General features: G+C 51.1%; 1 protein-coding gene across 2 annotated transcripts in view; it reads right to left on the bottom strand.

Moving 5' to 3' along the window:
* DCHS1 (dachsous cadherin-related 1) overlaps positions 1–18,148 on the bottom strand; it is a 118,958-nt gene that overhangs the window by 61,220 nt on the left and 39,590 nt on the right. For both annotated transcript variants that reach the window (XM_038421431.2, XM_043503948.1), the window contains 5 exons: positions 14,166–14,402; positions 12,772–13,791; positions 11,345–11,532; positions 9,354–9,450; positions 9,028–9,185 (listed from right to left, as the gene is read on the bottom strand). In XM_038421431.2, the coding sequence (XP_038277359.1) occupies positions 9,028–9,185; positions 9,354–9,450; positions 11,345–11,532; positions 12,772–13,791; positions 14,166–14,402 (1,700 nt within the window). The remainder of the gene's footprint in view (positions 1–9,027; positions 9,186–9,353; positions 9,451–11,344; positions 11,533–12,771; positions 13,792–14,165; positions 14,403–18,148) is intronic.

Genomic DNA, 18,148 nt, shown 5'->3' with positions numbered 1-18,148 from the left:
CTTCTGGTTTGGTGTCAGATCAGTGGATATCCTGATCTGCTCCTGCATATTATTACCCTGGATCGGGGTCTCTTGGGCCACTACACATGCCTCTCGTTGGTGCCAAGGCTTTAAGAGGTTAATGTGATAAATTTGTTCTTGTTTCCGGCATCCTGGCTGCCGCACCTTGTAGGTTACTTCCCATACGGGTTCAACCACCTCATAGGGCCCCTGCCATTGGGCCAAAAGCTTGCTTTCCGCCGTGGGTACCAACACCATTACCTGATCCCCTGGTTGGAACTGTCGGACTTTTGCCTGGCGATTGTAATGGGTTTGTTGGGCCTCCTGCGCCTTTTGCAAATGTTCCCGTACAATAGGGGTGACCCGGGCTCTCCGTTCTCGCATCTGCAACCCGTGGTCAGTTATATTTCTCTCCTCATTGGGTTCCTCTTCCCAGATTTCTTTTGCAATATCTAGTATGCTAAGGGGGTGGCATCCGTATAATAATTCAAAGGGGGAAAATCCAGTTGAGGCCTGAGGTACCTCCCAGATTGCAAACATAAGATAGGGTAGTAGGGTGTCCCAATCCTTCCCATCTCAACTTACCACTTTCCTTATCATTGCCTTGAGGGTTCGGTTAAACCTTTCTATCAGCCGATCGGTCTGCGGATGATAGACTGATGTTCTCAGGATAGGTATATGGAGCATCGAACAGAGGTCCTTCATTAGCTTCGACATAAATGGGGTACCTTGGTCTGTTAATATCTCCTTTGGTAGCCCCACTTGGGCAAAGATCCCCACCAACTCTTTAGCTATTGTTTTAGAGGCCGTGTTCCGCAGGGGGATGGCTTCTGGGTAGCGAGTAGCATAATCCAGAACAACAAGTATATATTGGTGGCCCCGGGCTGTCTTCTCCAGGGGTCCCACTAGATCCATGGCTATTCGCTTGAAGGAGACCTCTATGATGGGAAGGGGTACTAAAGGTGCCCTCAAGTGGGGACGGGGACTGTGCAGCTGACACTCTGGGCAGGATGCACAGTACCTCTGCACTTCTTTAAGTACTTCGGGCCAGAAGAATCATCGCAGGACCCATGCCAGGGTCTTCTCTACTCCCAAATGCCCCCCAAAAATGACTATGGGCCAGACTTAATACAGCATTCTGGTGGTTTTGAGGTACTAGGATCTGCTGTACCTTCTGCCCCTGTACTGGTGCAACCCGGTATAAGAGATTCTTCTTCATTATGAAGTAGGGTACTGGTTCCTGGGTTTTCCCTTCCACGGGGACCCCATCTATTTCAGTCACCTCCTTCCTAATGTTGTCGTACCTTGGGTCTTCAGCCTGGTCCCGTCCAAAATTTCCTCTCCCGGGGCTAATCTGCCCAAGATCTAGGGGGCCAGTCTCTGTTGCCTCTACTGGTTCAGAGGCATTAGGGTGTGGGTCAGACTCAGGTGCTTCTCCCTCCTGGGTGGCCTCCTTTTCAGTTGCTCGGGTCCATCTACCTACGAGAGCGACCATCTGCCTTTGGGCCAGTATTCGGGTTCTCAAGGCCTTAGCTGCCCTCTTTCCCTTTTCATCTTTCTACGCTGTCTGGGAGTGGAGAACAAATATGGGGATATTTCAGAGAAGGTTGGGGGTTGACAGTCTACTGTGGATGCCTCACTACTTTCAGGGCTTCCCCCTTTCTCCAATTCCCCTACCGGGAGCAAGCCTCCAAATCCTGGGAAGTCCCTCCCTATGAGCACTGGGTATGGGAGTTTAGGGACTACACCTGCTGCTAGCTCAGTAGCGTTCCCCTGAATCTCGATTTTTACTGGGATGGTGGGGTAATAACCAACTGTCCCATGGATGCATGTTATCCCCGTACGCTTAGCCCACTCGTTGTAGGTGGAGGGTTCGTTCTGGCTTATCCAGGCGCGAAGGTCTGGCGGTGGTCCTCTCATGTACCGGTCGATGACCAGAACCTCTAGTATCTCCTCTGGACTCCAGGACTCAGTTCGTAACCACTTTCGTGAGAGATGGATGAGGTCATATAATTGGGACCGCGGGGTTTTGTTTTCCTGGTACCTCCACTCATGATATCGCTGGGCCCACACTGTGGTCATTACCCCAGATCTGGCCAGGATCTCTGCTTTCAGCTGGGGGTAGTCTGCCGCAACCTCTTCAGGCAAATCATAGTAGGCCTTCTGGGCCTCCCCACACAGGAATGGAGTGAGGATGCCATACCCCTGTTCTTGGGACCAAGCCTCCCGCAGGGCTGTCCTCTCAAAGGCCAGGAGGTATGCCTCTACATCATCCTCCCGCGTCATTTTCTGCAGCTAATAGCTGGCCCGCATGATCTGCATCCCATCATGGCTGCGGTTCAGCTCTGTAAGGGCCTTTACCTGGTTTACCTGTTCCCGCAACATAGCCAGGTCTTGAGCAGCCTGGTCCATCAGCAGGCGATTAGTCTCTTGCTGCAGCCACACTGCCTCCTGTTGGGCGGCTGCCTGGACATGAGTAGCCTCCTGCTGGGCAGCCATGGCTTGTATCAGTGCCCGCACGACCTCCTCCATTGTGGTGAAAAAAAATAAAAATAGACCCTCTTCCCTTTTTTTTTTTTTCCTTTCAAACACCTTCCTTCTTCCGCTGCGCTGTGACAGCAGATCCCACTTCTGATACCGGTTATGACAAAGTTCCTGGTCTACCTTGGTGGGTCTTGTGCTTATTGGTGGATTTGCTCACCTTGGAGCTTCATGGCAGCCCTCAGCTTGGCCGTTTTTCTGAACCCACAGTCCAGGTCAACTCCTCCTGTGTCTGATCAGGAGTTGGGAGGATCTGGGGGGCACCCAGGCCCGCCCTCTACTCCGGGTTCCAGCCCAGGACCCTGTGGACTGCAGCTGTCTAGAGTGCCTCCTGGAACAGCTGTCAACAGCTACAACTCCCTGGGCTACTTCTCCAGGGCTTCCTCCCACCACTTTCTTTATCCTCACCACAGGACCTTACTTCTGGTGTCTGATAATGCTTGTACTCCTCAGTCCTCCAACAGTCCACATTCTCACTCTCAGCTCCTAGTGCCTCTTGCTCCCCGTTCCTCACATGCGCACCAGAAACTGAAGTGAGCTCCCTTTTAAAACCCAGGTGCCCTGATTAGCCTGCCTTAATTGATTCTAGCAGCTTCTTGGTTGGCTGCAGGTGTTCTAATCAGCCTGTCTTAATTGTCTCTAGAAGGTTCCTGATTGTTCTGGAACCTTCCCTGTTACCTTATTCAGGGAAAAAGGACCTACTTAGCCTGGGGCTAATATATCTGCCTTCTATTACTCTCCTATAGCCATCTGGCCCGACTCTGTCACAACACACACACAGACACAAAGGGACACACCAGCCCTCATAGCTGTGGGTTGGGAACTTATTAACTGTGCCACTGCAGCATTTCAAGTGTAGACAAGCCCTTGGACTATGCTTTAACCTTCATTTCTCCGTGCAAAGAGCAGGTTTCTTACCTGTAACTGGAGGTTCTTCGAGGTGTGTGGTCCCTAGCTGTATTCCACTGTGGGTTACACATGCACACGATGAGCCCAGAGTTGGACAATTTGAAAGTAATGTCTGTTCGTCTGCCCATGTGTCCTGGCTTGCCCTTGCCTCTGACTGAGGGGATAAAGGGAGGGGCGAATCAACTGCCTTTTCGGTTCCTTCTCCACTGTGCATCAAGAAGATCTGAAGCAGAGGGGAAGGAGGGCAGGACTCGAATACAACTAGGGACCACACATCTCGAAGAACCTCTCATTACAGGTAAGTAGCCTCCTTTTCTTCTTTGAGTGATGGTCCCTAGTGTACTCCACTGTGTGTGACTCACAAACAGTACCTAAGTAGGGGGAGGGTGCGAGGATGAAGATGATTGGGTTGAGCAGAGAACCACGGTACCAAAAGAGGCATCAGCAACAGAGTCCTGCACCAGGGCATAATGCCTTGGAAACATGTCAGTGGAACTCCATGTGGCTGCTTTACAGATGACCAGGAGGGATATGTCCTGAGGAGATGCTATGGTCGCTGCTTGAGCTCTGGTGGAATGAGCTCTTACCCTGTGTGGGGTGGGAGGTTTGAGAGCTGATAGCAGAAGAGAATGCAGCCCGATATCCATTTGGAAAGTCTCTGGGTGGAGATGGCAAGTCCTCTGACTGTTTCTGCTATAGTAACAAACAATCTTCGGGACTTGCTGATTGCCTTTGTTCTCTGCAGGTAAAAGGCCAAAGTTCATCCAACACCGGAGGAGTGGAGTCTATGTTCTCTGCAGACATGTGTGGTTTCAAGAAGAACACAGGTAAGTGAATGGATTGATTAAGGTGAAATTCCAAAATTACTTTAGGGATAACTTTGGGGCGTAGGTGCAACAAAACTTTATCTTTATGGAATGCAGTGTATGCAGGGTCTGCTCCTAGTTTGACAACCCTTCTCACTGACATGATAGCTTCAAGAAAGGTGACCTTCACTGGACAGAGAGACATGGAGCAAGTAGCTAAATGGCTCAAGGGGGGCCCTCGTTCATACTGAAAGAATGAGATTCAGGTCCCATTGGGGCGCAATCCTCTGAGGGGGCGGGAAAGTTCTTATCAAGTCTTTCCAGAATCTATGGTTAGAAGGTGTATGAAAATGGAGTGGCCTTCAGCAGGTAGATGGTATGTACCAGTTGCCTCTAAGTGGACTTGTAGGGATAGACCTGATATCTTCAAAGATAGGATATCGTCCAAGATGAGGGGAAGAGCCGCAGCTTGTGGCAGAATGTTTCTTTGATGTGTCCAGGACGAGAAGCGTTTCCATTTAGCTAGGTAACATTTTTTAAGAGTCCTTTCTGCTATTGGAGAGATGTCTCGAAGCGCTGAGGAGCAGGCACATTCTAGGGATTATGCCCATCCAAATACCACACCCTGAGGTGGAGCGGTCACGGACTGGGGGATTTGATCTTGCCGTTGCACTGTGCCAGGAGATCAGGGAATGTCGGGAGGGAAATCGGTGGGTGAGATAACATAGGAGGTTGGGGGACCGGAAAGGGACGATCAGGATGACCTTCACCCTGTCCTGTCAGATCTTATGTAGCACTCGTGGCAGGAGCAGCAGTGCAACCGAGACATAGCTGAACTGGTCTGACCAAGTAAGGTGGAGTGCATTGCTCTGGAAGCAGTAGTCTCGGGCACCTCTGGAGCAGTATGTGGTGGGAGGTAAATAGATCTCTGGCTGGGGTTCCCCATAGAGTGAAAATGTCAAGCAGCACCATGACATGAAGTTCCCACTGAGTGTCTGCAGGCTGTGGATAGGGTGATCTGACTGCTGATAGCCCAGTTCCAGAGACTGACTGTTTCTGCACACAGGCAGGTGGATCTCACTCCCGCTACTTGTTGATGTAGAAAACAGTCCTAGTGTTGTCTGACAGTATCAGTACATGGTGCGAGCAAATGAGTGGAAGAAATAATGTGCACACCTGCCTTACTGCCTGTACTTCCAGGTTACTGATGTACGTTCTGGACTCTAGACGAGTGCATACTCCTGTGCTGTGTGGTTGTCCATGTGCAATCCCCAACCTAGTAGGGATGCGTCTGTAATTATGGTTTTGTCTGGAGAAGAGGGGACAAAGGGGACACCATGAATACATGATGAGGATTGATCCACCAAAGGAGGGAGGGCAGTACCTTGGTTGGAATTGTTAGTATAAAGTTCATGGAGTGATGGCTTGAGGCGTATACCGATTGTAGCCATGCTTGAAGGCAACAAAGGTAGAATCTTGGAAATACAGTGATGTAAGTACACAAGGCCATGTGGCTGACCGGGACAGACATGTTTTGACAGTTATCTGAAGTGAGCTTTGATTTCGTTCATGAGTGTACCTGCCCATAGATAGGTTCCACAGCTAGTGGTGATAGAATTGAAGGTTGCTCTGACAAAGTCCAAAGATCGCATGGGAGTAAGAACAGATTTTTCAATGTTGATTCTGACTCCCAGTTGAGAGAGGAGGTGAAGCACCATAGAGGTTGACGCGTAGGCTCCTGGCAGGATTTGGTGGCAAGGAGACAGTCATTGAGGTACGGAAAGACAAGGAAGCCATGATGTCTGATGTGAGCTGTCACCACTGAAAATACCTTGGTAAAGACTCTGGGAACAGTTGCTATCCTGAAGGGGAGTACTCTGTATTGAAAACAGTTGGACCCCACCGTAAATCTGAGAAATCATCTATGGGCAGGGTGAATATCAATGTGAAAGTAAGTGTCCTTCATATCGAGAAATATGAATCACATGCTTTTTTCTAAAGATGGAATTATTGCTGCCAACATGACATTGTAAAATTTGAGTTTGCGAATGAAGGAGTTGAGGTGGTGGGGATTTGAGGACTGGAACAAGCTCAGTACACAGATCCAGGAATGTGGCCTTGAGTTTCCAGAAGTTCTGCAGCCACTGCTTATGTGATCCCATCTGTCATGCTTGTTTCTCAGGCCCAGAAATGGTACTCCACCATCTGCAGCTGTGCCGTGAGCACCAACAACAACCTGGAATTTGTTCTTGCTATGTCTCACAGCAATCTGTCCTCAAAGGCATCGTCATGTTCCCTCCCCACTCATTCAGTTCTTCTTGCAGCTCTGCAAATACCCCAGAATCATGCGCACTGTGCTTGCAATGCTCATGACAATAGTGCAGAGCTGTGCAGGCTCCATGCTTCTGTCAGAGATGACAGACAGCGAGCGAGGAGGGCTATACAGGTTTGTGGGATTTTGAAAAAAGGTGCAAAAATTGTGGTGTACAGATAATGTTACTGGATGAAGCCAGTTGCTGTGACAGAGTAGGGAGTGGGGAGGATTGACCTGGGAATGTTGGGTGGGAGTTTTACTGGGACTGTCTGCATTGATGATGGGGATATCAGAGTGTGACTTCACTTGAAGGACAATACCTGAGCATGTAACCTGAGCCCAGGAGGGGGGTTGGGGCCAGGCGACGCCTTTGCCTGGGAAACTGGACAAAGGCTGGAGGAGGAGCCAGTGGGAAGCTGGGTGAGACAGCTGGAGGGGGTTTCAGTTTGGAGCTGACTGGGGAAATGTAGGGAGACCCAGATGGGGCTCTGGGCTCCCTGCCCCCAAAGACGGACCTGACTGAGGGGTCCTGTTCTCTGTGCCTACAAGCTCTGTTTTAGACCATGTTCCTGTCATCTAATACAGTGGTTCTCAAAGCCAGTCCACTGCTTGTTCAGGGAAAGCCCCTGGCAAGCCGGACCGGTTTGTTTACCTGTCGCATCTGCAGGTTTGGCCGATCGCGGCTCCCACTGGCCGTGGTTCACCGCTCCAGGCCAATGGGGGCTGCGGGAAGCGGCGCGGGCCAAGGGACGTGCTGGCTACCCTTCCCGCAGCCCCCATTGGCCTAGAGTGGCGAACCGCAGCCAGTGGGAGCCGCAATCGGCCGAACCTGTGGACGTGGCAGGTAAACAACCCGGTCCGGCCCACCAAGGGTTTTCCGTGAACAAGTGGCAGACCAGCTTTGAGAACCACTGGTCTAATAAACCTTCTGTGTTACTGGCTGAGAGTCACGGTGAATCGCAGGAAGTGTGGGGGGGTGCAGGGCCCTGACTCCCCCACACTTTGTGACAGTTGCAAAATGGGATGTTGACCCCATGCTCCCGCTCACCCCGCACAACTCATTTTGACCCATTATGCATTGCCAAAACTTCCCAAAAGACAATGTGTTGGATGGTGGCAAGTTGCACAGTGGGATACCTACCAATGGTGCATCACACTCCTCAATAATACGCGCTCTGCCAACACAAGAAGCCAAGCATACACACGGAAAGCGACGTACTAATCACAGCGGCTGTATGCCAACGTAATTTGAGTCAGCACAACTTTGTAGTATAGACATGGCCTAACCATGGTAGAATCAAAACAACAGAAAGCCATGTTCACAGACAGGGAAGAGGAAGCCCACAAGAAGGGAGGAACAGTATGAGGTCAGCTTGCTCGTGGACGGAGCAAGCTGAACACACAGGAGGACTTCCTGCCTCCTGAAGAAAGGTTATTAAACTTTGGGAGATATAAACAAGGACAGAAAGCCATTTTAGGCACCCATCACGAGACAGACACAAGGGAGAAGAGCTCTCACGAGCTGAGAAAGATCGGTCCTTCAACCAAGGTGGGCCTGAAATCTCTGGGAACTGAATACAGGGGACAAACCTGCTTCGGCAAAGATTGTACCTTTCTAGATTAAATTTGAGATTTTTAGAAGCGTATTTTGTTTTGGTTTTATTTGTAATTCTTTCTATCTTCATTCCTTATACTTGAACTCATTTAGTCCTATGTATATTTTGTTAATACATTTATTTCATTTTTACCATAACCCAACTCAGTGTTGAGTTTAAAGGGCAGAGTATTTACACTCAGGCAAGTTAATAAGTTGTGATGTGTTCTGTGTCTGTAGAGGAACAAACCAACCATATATGTCTTTCAACTATCCAGGAGCGGGCTGGACATTGCAGAGCACACACCGTTGGGGAAATTCGGGGCTGGAAGTATGTTGGGGTCACCTTGTTTGTTGTAACCCAGGCTGGTGGAAGTTAGCATGAGGCTGCAGGACTGTAGACAGGCTGCTAGGCTCAGAGCTGCTGAACCAGGATTGTCTAGCACACAGACACTCATCAGGGTGTGACCTGCATGCTGCTAGGCTGCTTATGTGGGAGCTACAACACCAAAGCTTTGTGAGGTGCCCAGGGTTACAGGGCAGGTGGTGACACAGTTCCCATTGGTCTGCATTTGTACCCCATGGTGTGACAGGTCCCTGTACCTGGATTCAGATGATGGTTGTGGGGTCGGGGGGTGGGACTTGGAGGGCTCATGAACCTGGATGCAGATGGTGGGCATGGGGAAGGAGGCAGGGGTTAGGGGGCCCACCCATGTACCTGGATGTGGATGACGGCCCTGGGGGCGGGGTTGGGGATCCCATGTACCTGGATGTGGATGACGTGGGAATGGTGGGTCTGGGGGGCTCAAGTACCTGGATGTGCATGAGAGCCCTGGGGGGGCAGGTTTGGGGGGCCCAGGTACCTGGATGCGGACAGTGGCTGCTGTGCTGCAGGGCACTGTGCCTCGGTCACTGGCCGTCACAGTGAAGATGTATTCGGCCCGGTCGTTTCGGCGCAGCACAGTGGCTGTACGCAGCTCCCCCGTGGCCGTATGCAGCGTGAAGCGCTCGGCCCAAGCCCCTGTGGAGAGAAGGGGAGATGCTGTTGCATGGGTCAGAGTGGGTTAGACATGGTGTAGAGCAGGCTTGGGGAATGTGCGTGTGTGTTTGTGGGGAGGTCAGTACCATAGTCCTAGGCAAGTGACTGGAGGTGATGGTGCCATACCACTTTCCCCCGTTCACCCATTACCTGTTAATGAGTAGAAGATGGTCCCATTCTCACCCTCGTCTGGATCCTTGGCCTGAAGGGAGGTGACCAGCAGCCCTGAGGGCTTCTCTTCCAGCACCTGTCACACAGAGAGGGGAGCTGGAGATAGTACAACAGCCAGCACCCAGGCCCCGCATCACAGAACCCATAATCCTCCCAGTACAGCCACCTCCCCAGCAGACCCCATGCCCCCCATTCCACCACACAGCCCCACTAATGCTGGAACTAGGGATGTGGCAGCACCCCCTGGCTTTAAGGGGCTTCCATCATATGCAGGGGTTACAGTTTGGTTCAATGGCTCTCAGCACTGGAGCTATACAAATTGTTTCAGCATCGCTGCTCAAGACTCTCCAAGCACAGACATCCCCCCCGCTAGCATAGATCCTATACTCCTCATTCCACCACACACCCCCACAGATCCTCCAGCACAGAGATCCCATAATCCTCCCGGCACAGACCCCCACATCCCTCCAGCACAGATCTCACAACACTCCACACTCCTGCCAGCACAGACCCCCATAAACACCCCCCACAGCACAAATCTCAGAACCAAGTGTCTTCCTACGCAAGGGCCGATAGTGATAACCAGGCCTACAAATGTACCTTAATTGTGAGTTCAACTTAGTAAAGACTGAGTGAAACTTTATAAAGTGCCACAATAACCTATAACAAGAAATGTTGATGGTAAAAGAGACAGAAAGCCTGAATATGTCCACACAGAAAGGGTGTCACTGATACCATTCTAGGTTTGGGTCAAGATTATGACTGATACACAGGAGGAGCAGAAGACCGGAAATCAATGAATCAAAAATTGTTGTATCAGAAATTAGGGCTATTGGTGGACAAAATGATGAAAGGATGGACTATTACACCCAACACTGCTTTTTGGAGTTCCTAAAAATAAAAGACTTCAGGGAAAAGACAGCAGAAGAAGCCACTGTCTGTCAACAACTGCTGCAGCGAACTTCATCATCATGATAGATTTCATGATTCTAAAGAAAGGAAGGAGTGAGAGCAGCAAGATAAGGAAAATGGAGTTCAAAAAAGCAGATTTTAACAAACTCAGAGAACTGGTAGGAGCTCTTTAATTATCTGAAAATCAAAAGGAAATCCTACAAAAAGTAGAAATATGGACTAATTGCTAAGGAGGAGTACAAAGAGTAGCACAAACAGGTAGGGACAAAATCAGAAAATCTAAGGCACAAAATGAGTGACACCTAACAAAGGTTTCAGAGTAGCAGCCGTGTTAGTCTGTATTCGCAAAAAAGAAAAGCAGTACTTGTGGCACCTTAGAGACTAACAAATTTATTTGAGCATAAGCATCCGATGAAGTGAGCTGTAGCTCACGAAAGCTTATGCTCAAATAAATTTGTTAGTCTCTAAGGTGCCACAAGTACTCCTTTTCTTTTTTACCTAACAAAGGATATCAAAAGGCAGCAAGAAGAGTGTCTTTAAACACATCAGGAGCAAGAAAAAGACAAAGGTAAATAGGTCTTCTGTTCAGTGGGGAAGGAGAGCTAATTGATGACATCAAGAAAGCTGAGGTGTTTAGTGAAGACTGAAGTGAAATAGGCATTAAAGACATTAATTGTGACCAGATACTCAACACAATCAATATTAACAAGGGGGAAGGAACACATGTCAAAATATGGAAAGAACAGGTGAGAGTATATGTAGATAAGTTAGAATTATTCAAGTAATCAAGGCCTCATCAACCCCACCCCAACCTACACAGGGGCTCTCTCCTCCTCCCCGACCCAACCTGCACAGGGGCTCTCTCCTCCTCCTCCTCCTCTCCCCCGCCCCAACCTGCACAGGGGCTCTCTCCTCCCCCACCAAGAGCTCTTGGCCCCCACAACCTGCACTGGGAGCTCTGCCCCCCAATCTGTACTGAGGGCTCTGGACCCCACAACTTGCACATGAAGCTCCCACCCTCACAACTTGTAGTGGAAGCGCCTGCCTGCCCCCCTCACCTGCACCAGGAGCTCCCGCCCGCCCAGCACATGAAGGAAAGTTGGCACATTGTCATTCTCATCCAACACGGTGACATAGACGGTGCCCGTGACACTGCGTGGTGGCGTCCCCCCATCCTGCACGATCACCAGCAGCTGATAGCTTGACTGCTGCTCCCGGTCCAGGCTGCGCTTGGCAGTGAGCTCTCCTGCCAGGGAGAAGCAAGGACACAGCTCAGCTCCCAGAGAGCCAGCTCCCAAGGGAGACTCCCAGCAGGGAGACAGCTCCAGATGGGGAACTGTCTACCATGGGAAGAGAGGAGCCCCAGCATGCGAGGCAGGACAGAGCCCAGGGAAATGGACTGTGGCCAGAGAGATAGCCCTGGACTGGGGGGATGGAGTCACAGTCCTTGGGAATTGGCTGGGGGGAGGGAGTGGGGGAAGAGAGCCTGCCCGAAGGAGCAGGCCATGGAGAGGGAGGTGGCCCTGGGATGGTGGGGACAGGACAAGGGCCTATGGGGAAAGGGCAGTGGGAAAGGAGCCAGCTGGGGCTGGTGGAAGATGGTTAGAGCTGCTCTCTGAAATTGCATAAGGGTCCCCATCGCACCCCACTTAGCCATGGCCCCTTGTGCCAGCCCCCAAGGACCACGATGCAAGGCAGATGCCAGGTCGGGGCAGGGGAGCTAATGCTGATGACAAGAGAGCCATGCCAGCTGCATCAGGCCCTCCTCTGGGGTGTGACCTCTAACCTCCCATGAGACGGGGTGACACCGACCCACTTCCTGTGAGATGGTGACACCGACCCACCTATGGGGTGTGACCCCTAATGCCCTGTAAGACAGGGTGACCCTGACCCTCCTCTGGGGTGTGATCCCTAACCTCCTGTGAGACAGAGTGACACCGACCCACCTCCTGAGGTGTGACAACCCATCCCGCCGACAACCCATCCTTGTGCATACGCCCTTTCACGACCCCTGGGCCCATTATATATCCCTCTTGACAAGCTTCCTTAAGTCTCAGCACCTGTGTTCTGGCTGGGCCCTGCTGACCTGAGCACTGGACTCTGGGCTGGGCGGGTGGAAGGCGGGACCACCCCACCAGTCATATCTGTGGCTGCAGTAGCTCAGTGATGGGCCTGGCTTTGCCTAAAGGGCTGCTGGCACCACCCATGCCATGACAGCTCTGTGGGAGGGATGGCAACCCCAAACAAAGCACTCTGCTGTGGGATGGCTCTGGTATCTCTCAGACCCGGGAGTTAGACTAGGTAGCATGATGCTACCCCCACCTCCCTCCTTGAAGCACAGCACCCCCTAGTGCCATGTTGGGGCCAGCAGTGCTCTACCCTCACAGTCACCCCCTGCTGAGCTTCACAGGCCCTTCCATGCCCACTCGGATCTCGGTGGGCTCTCCCCTCCCCTTCCGCCTGCACCGCCTATGCGGTCTCTCACCAGACTGCATGTGAATGAGGAAGTTGGGGTCATGCTGGAGGAGGCGGTAGGTGAGGCGGCTGTTCTGCCCTGTGTCCCGGTCACTGGCTGTCACCCTGCCCACCCTGCTGCCAGGTGGCTGGTTCTCGGGCATGGTGAAGAAGTAGCGCTCCTCGCTGAGCCGGGGGCTGTTGTCATTCTCGTCAGTGATGCTGACCCGCACTGTGCTGGTGCCCGTCTTCCTGGCCTCGCTGCTGGTGCCGCCTGCCCCTGCAGATGCTAGCACTGTCAGCATGTACAGGTCCCTCGTCTCCCGGTCCAATGCACTCTTGACGTAGAGCCAGCCGCTCTCGGGCACGATGCCAAAGCTAGCAGCGTCACCATCGGCACGCAGGTGGTAAGTGAGGGGCGTGGCACCAGCATCCCGGCCCAGGGCCCGCACCTGCAGGAAGCGAGTGGAGACAGGCGTGCCCTCCCGCACCTCCACACGGTAGGTGAGTGTGTCAAAGATGGGCCCGTGGTCGTGCTCTGCCTGCACGTGCACCAGCAGGGTGAAAGTGGCACTGAGCTGGGGCACACCGCTGTCCCGGGCCACTATGGCTAGGCCATAGGCGGCACTGGCTTCATACTGCAGTGCCCCCACCAGACGCACTGTCCCAGAGGAGCGCTCCACGCTGAAGATGCCATCCCCACCTGACACCAGCTCAAAATGCACCTGCCCGTTGGAACCACTGTCACGATCCTCCGCCTGCAGTGTGTAGACAGTGGCCCCCACCTCTGTGGCCTCCGGCAGCAGGATGGAGTCAGAAGGGGCCAGGAAGGCTGGTGCATTGTCATTCACGTCTAACACAGAAATCTTCACCTGTGTGTTGCTGTAGGCAGGCGGTGAGCCACTCCGGGCCTGCACGTCCAGAACCAGAACTGCCTGGACCTCATGGTCGATAGGGAGGCTGGTGCGGAGCTGTCCCAAGCTGGAGTCAATGAAGAAATAGCCACGGGGATCTCCCGAGGAGATGGAATAAAAGATGTCATCAGAGTGACCTGGGGACAAGGGAATACAGAGCAAGGACAGTGAGAGAAGCGTTCCGCTCACCCCCCCCAGCCTGCCTCAGCAAGGGGAGCTGTGGGGGAGGGCAGGTCACTAGTTGTGGGGGAGGAGATTCCATCAGGAGGCGCCATCGGGGAGGGCAGGGCACTGGCTGTGGGGGGGAGCTCCCAGCAGGGGCTGCCATGGGGAAGGGCAGGTCTCAGCTGTGAGGGGAGCTCCCAGCAGGAGGCACCATGGGAGAGGGCAGGCTGCTAGCTGTGGGGGGAAATCCCAGCAGAAGGCGCTGTGGGAAGTGGGGCAGGAGCACGGGACCCCTGAAATGGAAACATGGGCCCAATGTGTTTTTGGGGCTGCGATGGGTCCATACCTGGGGGGTTATGGGCCCGGACGGCCCCAACACTCGCCCCCTGCTGCGTGTCCTCAGGCACTGTGAAGAAATACTGTGCCTGCTCAAAGACAGGGGGCGAGACTGTGCCAGCCACGATGCTGATGTTCACTCGAGCGTTGGGTTGGGCTGACAGCCCCCCACCATCCCGTGCTGAGATCACCAGCTGCACCAGCGTGTTGGCTTTACCACTCAGGGACCATGAGAGGGACACAACACCTGGGAGAGAAAGAAACTTATAGGGGAAGCGCTATAGGATCGAACACTGTGTCCCCCTCCCCCAGCAGGAAATGCACCTCCCCTCCCTGTTCTAGGGATGCAGAAACGAGCCACGTGCCTGGGAATAGCCAAGGGAGAGAGATGCCAACCCCAGAGATTGGCTCCAGAGGTCAGAGGGGGAATGGAGATGGGGGTTACATCTGGGGGCAAGGAGGGGCAGCCCCTTTCTACAGGGGTCTGAGGAGACCCTACTCCCTTCCCCTTCCCTCCCCTCCCCCTGTATTCAGCCCTCGACCCATCTGTCCCAGAAAGGCCAAAAGAGACTGGAAGGGGAGAGTGAACCTGGCCCCGTTTACGTCAGCATTGGCTGTGGGGAGATCAGTCCACTGATCCTGGGGGGATGAAGGGGTGTGACGTTATTAACATAATCTGAAACTGTATAGATCACTGTTGCAACCACTGTTATATATTTGCAGCAAATATTGTACAAAGGTTGTCATGTGAGGTGTCTATGGGAAAGTTATGATTTGCTGGTTATAATTATGCTATCTGTATATGTGTATCAGTTTTGTAGTTGAAATTATGAATATTGGCTCTATACTGTCTGTATTTTAAATTTATGCTATGCTTCTGGGTGACAACCCAGACAAGTTGGTGTCAACTCTGCCTAGCCTGTTTGATGGCCCATTAAGGACCATCAGTTATACAATTGACCCATTGAGAGAAGGCAGGCACACCTGGTGACTCAGCAAGGTATGCAGGGATCTGCCTATTGGACAGAACTCTAAGGTTTTTCTATGCCATGTGCTGGATAGCGTGTCCTTGGGACAAAGAAAGCAAAGACCACAAGGCAAGAGACTATAAAAGGGTGATGTCTCATCTCCATCTTGTCTTCAATCCTGCTTCTTGCCTCTGGAGGAACCTTGCTACAAACTGAAGCTCTGAACAAAGGACTGAATGACCCATCCCAGCTGTGAATGAACTTCAGAGACTTGATTTGAACCTGCAGTTTAATCCATCACTGCTACAAGCCTGAACTAAGAACTTTGACATTACTGTATGTAATTGATTCCATTAACCAATCCTAGCGCTCATCTATATCTTTTTCCTTTTATGAATAAAACCGGTGGTGATACTGGGAAACTGGAGTGTCTAAGGGAATTGCTTGTGTGACTTTTCGGTTTTGCCCACTGGCTAACGTCTTCTCTGTTTGGCTGGTTTGATTTGCCTTGGTGTGCAAGGGAACCCCAGCTCTGGGCTGTAACTGCCCTGCTTTCAGCAATTTGTCCTGAATTGGTCCTCTCAGAAGTGTACTACCAAGGGCAGATGCTGGCTTTGGTGGGACACAACTCAGTGCCAATTCAGGACAAATTGCTGAAAGCAGAGCAGTTACATCATAATCAAAAAGGCTGAGAAAGGAGGTGCTGTCGTCATCATGAATAGGTTGGAATATGAACCAGAGGCTACTAGGCAGCTCTCCAACACCACTTTCTACAAGCCATTACCCTCTGATCCCACTGAGGGTTACCAAAAGAAACTACACCATTTGCTCAAGAAACTCCCTGAAAAAGCACAAGAACAAATCCGCACAGACACACCCCTGGAACCCCGACCTGGGGTATTCTATCTGCTACCCAAGAGCCATAAACCTGGAAATCCTGGACGCCCCATCATCTCAGGCATTGGCACCCTGACAGCAGGATTGTCTGGCTATGTAGACTCCCTCTTCAGACCCTATGCTACCAGGCACTCCCAGCTATCTTCGAGACACCACTGACTTCCTGAGGAAACTACAATCCATCGGTGATCTTCCTAAAAACACCATCCTGGCCACTATGGATGTAGAAGCCCTCTACACCAACATTCCAAACAAAGATTGACTACAAGTCGTCAGGAACAGTATCCCCGATAATGTCACGGCTAACCTGGTGGCTGAACTTTGTGACTTTGTCCTCACCCATAACTATTTCACATTTGGGGACAATGTATACCTTCAAATCAGTGGCACTGCGATGGGTACCTGCATGGACACACAGTATGCCAACATTTTTATGGCTGACTTAGAACAATGCGTCCTCAGCTCTCGTCCCCTAATGCCCCTACTCTACTTGCGCTACATTGATGACATCTTCATCATCTGGACCCATAGAAAAGAAGCCCTTGAGGAATTCCACCATGATTTCAATAATTTCCATCCCACCATCAACCTCAGCCTAGACCAGTCCACACAAGAAATCCACTTCCTGGACACTACGGTGCTAATAAGCGATGGTCACATAAACACCACCCTATACCGGAAACCTACTGACCACTATTCCTACCTACATGACTCCAGCTTTCACCCAGATCACACCACACGATCCAATGTCTACAGCCAAGCTCTACAATACAACCACATTTGCTCCAACCCCTCAGACAGAGACAAACACCTACAAGATCTCTATCAAGCATTCTTACAACTACAATACCCACCTGCTGAAGTGAAGAAACAGATTGACAGAGCCAGAAGAGTACCCAGAAGTCACCTACTACAGGACAGGCCCAACAAAGAAAATAACAGAATGCCACTAGCCATCACCTTCAGCCCCCAACTAAGACCTCTCCAATGCATCATCAAGGATCTACAACCTATCCTGAAGGACGACCCATCACTCTCACAGATCTTGGGAGACAGGCCAGTCCTTGCTTACAGACAGCCCCCCAATCTGAAGCAAGTACTCACCAGCAACCACACTCCACACAACAGAACCACTAACCCAGGAACCTATCCTTGCAACAAAGCTCATTGCCAACTCTGTCCACACATCTATTCAGGGGACACCATCATAGGGCCTAATCACATCAGCCACACTATCAGAGGCTCGTTCACCTGTGCATCTAACAATGTGAAATATGCCATCATGTGCCGGCAATGCCCCTCTGCCATGTACATTGGTCAAACTGGATAGTCTCTACGTAAAAGAATAAATGGACACAAATCAGACGTCAAGAATTATAACATTCAAAAAACAGTCGGAGAACACTTCAATCTCTCTGGTCACTCGATTTCAGACCTGAGAGTGGCTATTCTTCAACAAAAAAACTTCAAAAACAGACTCCAACAAGAGACTGCTGAATTGGAATTAATTTGCTTACTGGATACAATTAACTTAGGCTTGAATAGAGACTGGGAGTGGATGGGTCATTACACAAAGTAAAACTATTTCCCCATGTTATTCCCCCCCCCCCGCCCTCACTGTTCCTCAGACGTTCTTGTCAGCTGCTGGAAATGGCCCATCTTGATTATCACAAAAGGTTTTCTTCCTTCCCCCACCCTTCCTGCTGTTAACAGCTCATCTTAAGTGATCGCTCTCCTTACAGTGTGTATGATAAAACCCATTGTTTCATGTTCTCTGTGTGTGTATATAAATCTCCCCACTGTATTTTCCACTGAATGCACCCAATGAAGTGAGCTGTAACTCACGAAAGCTTATGCTCAGATAAATTTGTTAGTCTCTAAGGTGCCACAAGTCCTCCTTTTCTTTTTGCGAATACAGACTAACTCGGCTGCTACTCTGAAACCTTTGAAATACAGACAGTATAGAGCCAATATTCATAACATCAACTACAAAACTGATACACATATACAGATAGCATAATTATAACCAGCAAATCATAACCTTCCCATAGACACCTCACATGACAACCTTTGTACAAGATTTGCTGCAAATATGTAACAGTGATTGCAACAGTGATCTATACGGTTA

This window comes from Dermochelys coriacea, chromosome 1 (assembly GCF_009764565.3).
Source record: "Dermochelys coriacea isolate rDerCor1 chromosome 1, rDerCor1.pri.v4, whole genome shotgun sequence".
Lineage (NCBI taxonomy): Eukaryota > Metazoa > Chordata > Testudines > Dermochelyidae > Dermochelys > Dermochelys coriacea.
This window is presented reverse-complemented; position numbering and strand designations above follow the sequence as displayed.